Source organism: Arachis hypogaea, chromosome 9 (assembly GCF_003086295.3).
Source record: "Arachis hypogaea cultivar Tifrunner chromosome 9, arahy.Tifrunner.gnm2.J5K5, whole genome shotgun sequence".
In the NCBI taxonomy this organism is placed as follows: Eukaryota; Viridiplantae; Streptophyta; class Magnoliopsida; order Fabales; family Fabaceae; genus Arachis; species Arachis hypogaea.
In genome coordinates, this window is record NC_092044.1 from 101,701,602 (window position 1) to 101,708,573 (window position 6,972).

The following is a 6,972-nucleotide window of genomic DNA, read 5'->3' on the forward strand; positions in this document are numbered from 1 at the left end:
TTTGGACAAAGAATACTTAAGACCCAGTTGAATATTGGACAGTAACCAATATTTTAGAAGAACAATAAATAATCATTTTATAGAAAAAAAATTTATTTTTTGAGCATAAAAAAAATAATGCTATACATTTAAATTTTTTATTAATCAAGTTTAATCAAATTGGTTTAAAATAACAAAAATCAGCTATGACTAATATTATTTCAAATTTTATTGTTTAACTTAATTAAATTTGGTTTATAAAATGATTTGGATGTGTAACATTACTTCATAAAAAATTTTGTACGTGACATATCTTTTTTATTATCCGTTACTTCGAATAAAAGATTTTAAGATTTTCAAATCTATAATTAAGCAGGAGGAGTATTTTAATAGATTGCATGTTAATTTTAATTTTAACTTATTCATGTATTCGAGTATGCAAATTATATACTTTTTGTTCTTTTGAGCTTAAATTTTTAAATTGGGTTTATAAAAAGATTTGGATGTGTAACATTACATCATAAAAAATTCTGTACGTGACATATCTTTTTTATTATCCGTTACTTCGAATAAAAGATTTTAAGATTTTGAAATCTATAATTAAACAGGAGGCGTATTCTAATAGATTGCATATTAATTTTAATTTTAACTTATTCATGTATTCGAGTATGCAAATTATATACTTTTTGTTCTTTTGAGATTAAATTTTTGTTAGGAGCCCAATCGAAAAAGGCTTAGGGCCTTTGATTAACCAAAACAGGTCAAAGTGTAGTCCCTTAGTATGATGAGAAGAAACTACATGAATGAGCTCCTCTATAGCATGTGGAGGCAACTCAAATATATGAATTTTGTGATTAATACAACTTGTGATTCTTAGTAGTAGGTACAAGTAATGAGAGGAAGATATTGTCTGCAAAAATGTATACACTTGCTTACTTTTCTATATATATCATATCATATCATATTATATATATATAATGTGCTATTGTTCTTCTTCCTTTTATTTGTATAGTATCATCAGGACCCGTATTTATTCAGTTTCCTCAATCCATGAAACCCATGTAGGAGAATTCTGGAGTGGGATCAGGGCCCTTTTTGAAAAAGCTCTACAGAAGCTAAAAATTGTAGGTGTACTAGTCAAACTATTCTCTCTCTCTTTTTTTTTTTTTCATTTTTTTTCATTTTTTTTTTGTTTTTGTTTTAGTCAAATCCAGGACTGGATGGAATAGTTGCATTTGAAGGAGTTCACTCCACTGATATGAGCAAAGATATCTGAGGAATCAACCATATCATCTTCTTCTTTCACAACTACCTGCTAAGTTCAAAAGATAAAATTAAAGGCGTGTTTGTTAGATTGTGGAATCATGCCAACAAACCAATAATTCAGAAAAGGTGCTAAGTGATAGAGAATTTTTCTTTTGACTCATTGATTTTGAAGTAAAAGTTATTTTTGTCTGTAATTGATTATGGGAGTGAACAACTAAAACATTATCTCTCAAAAAGTCAAAATCAATTTTTTACATTGCCAGGAATCGATTCTAATTCAAAGTTAAACAAAAAAGTGTGCTGATATTGGCCTTAATAATTGAATGTGCTCCAGCATCTAGGGAATCTTACTTCTTCTTCATCTTCTTCTTCATGATTGCTACTTGCAGGTCTCTGAGCATCTCCAAAGTCATCATTCTTTGCAAACCTTCCTCGAACTCGCGGCCGGCTATCTGCCAGAGTTTTGCGGCAGGCATACTGTACATTTAATTTGCATGCAGTGTTAATTGAAACTTCACAAAATATGTAGCAAAAAAGAGCAAACTACTATTTCTAACCATAAAATTTTAAAATACTGACAAATTTAACCATGAATAAATGAAATTCATTTTGTACCCACAAAAGATATTCTCTATATGACAAAAGTACTAATTTGTCAATATTTTGAACTTCTATGGATAGAAATGACAAATTTTCGTCTTTCATAAGTATAAAGTTAGTTTTGTTTATTCATAGATAAATTTGTCAATATTCTGAACTTTCATAGATAGAAATGGAAGTTTACTCCATTAAAATTTGATTAATGTACTTAGACTTAAGAGTACCTTGATTTTCTTGCTGAAGTTTCTTTCATTTCTTTTCTTCATGTATCTATGAATCTTTTCTTTTCTTTGCTCAACAGAGAGTTTCCCAACCTTGAAGCTAGAGTCCTCCAAATTTGAGATTTCTGGTGTTAAGTTGGCAGAACTCCCACCTCCAGCCACTAGTTGCTGACTCTCAGTACTAAGTGCCTGCCAACGAAATTAAAAAGGAAAAAAATCATAAGTTATTTTTCTTTCTTAAACATAAAGGGAAAAACATGCCAATAAACTATTATGGTCTTTTCTAATGATTATGCTGTTTTTAATTTTTATTATCAATTTCTGTTAAAAGAAGTGATTCCTTTCCTGTTATTTGTCCAAATTTGTGCTACTTTTTAGAGGTGACATTCTAAAAGGACTTATATGCTAGCAAGCCACTATTATGATGGATATGCGGCATCTATCTTATGTGGGGTATCAGCTTCTTAGAAATTTGTATAGACTATGCTCTTTTTGCAAAATTTCCACTAGTAATAAAGCCTCTCCTTAATTGTTATTCCCTCACTTCCCTTTTTTTAAGTATTACCATCACTTTTTGATACATCTTTTGGGTCAAGGTACTTTTAAGTCTTGAGGATGTATCAAAAGGTAACAATGACAAAGTAAGTACTTGTTAAGAACCATAGTTACATGGAACGCAATACGTTCTGGTATAGAACAGGTACGCAATATGTGGTACTCCATATGTAAATATTTTATGTGAAAAAAATACATATAACGTTCTGGTATGCAGATGAAATGGTACACAGTATGCTACTTAATTGGTCAGGCTAATTTCCAAACTTGAAGTTAAAGCAGCAAGAAATCTAGAGAATTTTCTTTGAATCTTAGACTCATTTTGCATCCTGTCCTAATAATATAGAATATGAGAATGATTAATGTAGTTTGCGAATAAGCCATACCTGAAGCTCTTGAGGGTTAAACACTCTGTGAATTGAATCTGTACAATAAATTCCACCATTTTCACCTTGGTATTCAAGGTCTGGTCTCTGAAGCTCAGAGCCAAGAAGCATGCTTCCGGTGAACAAAGCGGCACGGTCGGCCGACAAGGCGGTGGCCAGGGGACCAGCAGGAGGCATGTAAGGTGGTGGAATGGCAGCAGGGTTGAGATAAGAGCAAGAAGGAGAAGAAGGGTTGAGAGTGACATAAGAAGGAACAGCAGAAGAAATGCAATCCTCTTCAAAGACAGAAGGCAATTGAGGAGCCCCCATGAGAGGAGGAGGAGGAGGTGCAACAGCACTAGTGTCAGTGGGATACTGTGAGAAGCCCTCCACAACTGAACATGCTGCTAGCTGCTGAACCTGATGATGATGGTGATGCATAGAAGAGAAATCAAACTGTTCTTGATGATGGTTTGTTGTGACTGGGAACATCGGTGGAACATTGAAAGCTGCAGGTGAAGATGAGAAATCTATGGAGGCAGAGATGTCATTGTCAAGCTCTTCTTGAGAGTCAAAGATGATTGACAGGTTACTACTGTTGGTTGTGTTGTTGTTGGTGGTGGTGGTGCTACTTGGGGTGGTGACACTGTTATTGCTATTATTGCTATTTGTATTATTGTTATTGTTATTGTTATTGAACTTGGTTTCTACTTCTAATGCTAGAGACATGTTTGTTGCATATGAGGAGTTCTCTTCATAGCAACAATTTGAGCTTGAAGTAACCTCAGAGTTTTGAAGTGCTTCTGGGAACAAATCAGAGTCACATAGCTCAAAAAGTCTAGCACTGATTGGGCTTGAAATTTCATCCTGCAGCCAGTGAAACAAGAGCATTGTTAATAACATGGCTACTGATAAATAGTTAAATACCAACTAAGACCACTCTCAGAATAATGGTATTAGACTTCATATATATAAAAGAACAAGTAGAATAGGAGAATGATTCTACATTAATTTTATTATTATTATTTATTTATTTTTTTAGTTCCTTTCCATTATGAGAATGAACCCAATTCTTCTTGCTGATATTGATAGAAATGAGACTGTTCTGATAACATAGCAATCTCTTAGTTTGAACTTTCAAAAGATAATATTCTCTAATCAGTCTAAGCTTTATTTTATTGCATGTCTTCATCGTCAAATAGTGAGCATTTCTGAAAAGTGAGTGACATTGCACACCAATAAATATCAGATATGTTCATCATTACAAGTCCTTTTCTACAAGAAGGACTATTTCTGCATACAAATCTTGTTAGTTGCATGGTCCAGTGATAGGTTGAATTTATATTTGGTCATGAAAGGACAATAAATTGTCCAAAAGGGTTGGCTATTTTTGAGCTATTTTTCACTGAAAAGGATGTGCATCTATGCCTTCATGTGAACAATGTGACATGCAAGAAGCTAAGGTACCAAATGTTTGTACCATATACAGTTGTTAGAGAAAGAAGGAACCTCATGATATGTGCATGTTGATTATGCTTCAATGACAAATGAAAGGCACTCAAAGGAACACAAAAAGCTACACATTTGAACTATTTTTTGAGTGATGTTATTTGAACATTATAAAATAAGTGGTTATTTCGCATAAATAAATCCAAAAGTGAATGAAAATAATATATTTAAGTGAAGATCATACTATTATTTAAAGGTTCATACTCACGTACAGATTAAGAATGTACATAATATACAGAGTTAACACCAAAAAAAAAAAAAAGGAAAGAGAAAGAACCCACAAAATATGATATATACTCTCTTTTATCTCTGTACATTCTCAATATGCATTAGAGTAAGCACTTTATTTAAAAGCCAATAAAATGAGTATTGATACGAAATACGAAAAATTAGATGTTTTAAAAAACATTTACCAAGCACATATACTCCACAATAATAGAAAGCTATGTTCAATTGGCTATCACAAGGCAGAATGAGATTATGATGCAGTTAACAATTTGCCCTTCTCTTAGAAAATGACATTTTGCTTGTCCTGGATTGGATTGGATTGGATAGGATAAAATCTTGGAAGGAAAAAAAAGGGTCAGAGCCAATGCAAGTTCTTATAGAAGAATCAATATTCTTTCTTATTGCCACAGTCAAAGAAGCATTATTATATGCTTACCAACTTTATAAATTATTGTCAGAAAAAAGAAAGATAGAACTCGTTCTTCCATGCAAATTGACATTGAAGGATGGAATTGGAAAGAGAAAAAAGAAAAAGAATTTGAGAAATGGCTTCTAGATTTCTCGAATGGTTAATTAAGAAGAGTGGTACTAATAGCTTCTTTGTTAGCTCTGCGAATATCGCCATTAGGGAGGGGAATAACATTCACACATTAATATTTGCATACAAAAACAAAGAACTAACCATTCATCCATGCATGAAAAAGAGAGAACAAGTACATGATCACATTAGACATCTCATGATGAGAAACACAAGATCAATTATGAGTAATTCCATATGAAAAAAAAAAAAAAAAAAAAACACAAATTCACGCCGTAGAAAGAAAATAAATAAAACTTTTGATGACCCACATGAACAAACATTTTGGTTTAGGATCACATCATGACACAATACAACAGAACCCAAAACCAAAGATAGCTACAAGAACACATGCATAATTTAATTTATTATGAGAACATATATCAAACACCATGCATGCATGGATCAAAAGAATGGGTTGATGGAATTACAATGGGGAGTTGTTGCTCAACCTTTGGTGGCAGTGGCTGATCAAACACATCCTGCAACATGGTGTATTAAAATATTCTATCCTGCTCTCACAAGAACCGAGGCAAATCAAATCAAAGGGATACAAAAAAGAGAAAGGGTGTATGAATTATTTATAATGGTAGTGAGATAGAAGAAGTGGAAAATGTAACAATAACTGGGTGGTGGTGGTGGTGGTGTTGGAAACCGACACATGTGATGCTGAGTAATGAAACCAAGGTAATTAAAGAACAAGAACACCACTCCAATAAGGAGAAGAGAACCATCGAAGTTGTTGTTATCGTTGTTGTAATGTAATGTAATGTAATAATTAGAGAGTAATTAATTAATTAATTAATAAAAAAAGAGAAAAGGGTAAAAAGAAAAAGAAAAAATTAGTTATGAAATTTGTTGTGTGTTGGGAATATTTAAAGGGTTTCTAAAAGACGGGTTGGTCCCAGTTGGAGAGGTCAGCCTGGCACTCTCGGGCGTCAACGCGAACCTCACGCTAAGCCAAGAACATGACCCACACCCTCTCTAGCCTCTTGCCACGTGGCACTTTCCCTCAGTGGATTTTCGTTTGACCTATGACCAAGCCTTTTACATGGATATATCTTTACATATACTCATAATTAATTATTCAATTACTATATGCTTGGTTATTAGTTATACTTGTTAATTACTACTTACTTGGTTATTATTATTCAATTGATTTTCATATTTTTCTTCTTTTCCCTTTTGGTTTGGTCACATGTACTAAAAATTAGTAGTTTTGTTCCAACACATGTTTATATCTTAAGAAGGAGACGAGTCACGTGTGGTTTTCACTATTAGATCCACAGTTTAAGAAGTCTCCTAACAGATTTATTTGCTAGTTCTGACTTCGTATATTTTTAACCATTTTTTTTTATATTTTTTGCTTTTAAGAAAAAAAAGAAAAATACCCTTCATTAAATCCAAGACAAATTTAGTAAATATAATTTAGTCTCTCAACGATTGATGTGATATTATTTTGGTTATTAAAAAGGTTGTGATATCAATTGAAGAGTTTAATTTTATTATATTGACATATTAACATTATAACAAAATTTTTATACAGTCAATTAATTAACTTTATGTATTTATATAATTTTTAAATAATAAAATTTAAAAAATATGATAATATATAATTAATTATTTATTTAAATTTTTTTTATATTAACAATACATAAAAGTTAAATTCCTG

General features: G+C 32.0%; 1 protein-coding gene and 1 long non-coding RNA gene across 5 annotated transcripts; one reads left to right on the forward strand and one right to left on the reverse strand.

Annotated features, from left to right (window-relative positions):
- Positions 1-770: 770 nt before the first annotated feature.
- On the forward strand, positions 771-4,098 carry LOC140175349 (uncharacterized). 3 transcript variants are annotated; one of them, XR_011865979.1, is made up of 4 exons: positions 771-899; positions 1,045-1,103; positions 1,184-1,371; positions 1,635-2,063. It is a non-coding gene; the product is annotated as an uncharacterized lncRNA (long non-coding RNA). The 3 variants fall into 3 exon arrangements; XR_011865978.1 differs by having other exon boundaries at positions 788-899; positions 992-1,103; positions 1,635-4,098; XR_011865977.1 differs by lacking the exon at positions 771-899 and having other exon boundaries at positions 950-1,103; positions 1,635-4,098.
- LOC112711346 (uncharacterized) lies at positions 776-6,151 on the reverse strand. Of its 2 annotated transcripts, none has more exons than XM_025763975.3 (5): positions 5,753-6,151; positions 3,008-3,853; positions 2,070-2,255; positions 1,597-1,722; positions 776-1,291 (listed from the first exon to the last, which is right to left on the reverse strand). In XM_025763975.3, exons 1-5 carry the CDS (start codon positions 5,789-5,791, stop codon positions 1,184-1,186), a joined length of 1,305 nt encoding a protein of 434 aa, XP_025619760.1. In that variant the 5' UTR covers positions 5,792-6,151; the 3' UTR covers positions 776-1,183. The 2 variants fall into 2 exon arrangements, with proteins under 2 accessions (XP_025619760.1, XP_025619759.1); XM_025763974.3 differs by having other exon boundaries at positions 5,732-6,151.
- Between the last annotated feature and the right edge of the window lie 821 nt (positions 6,152-6,972).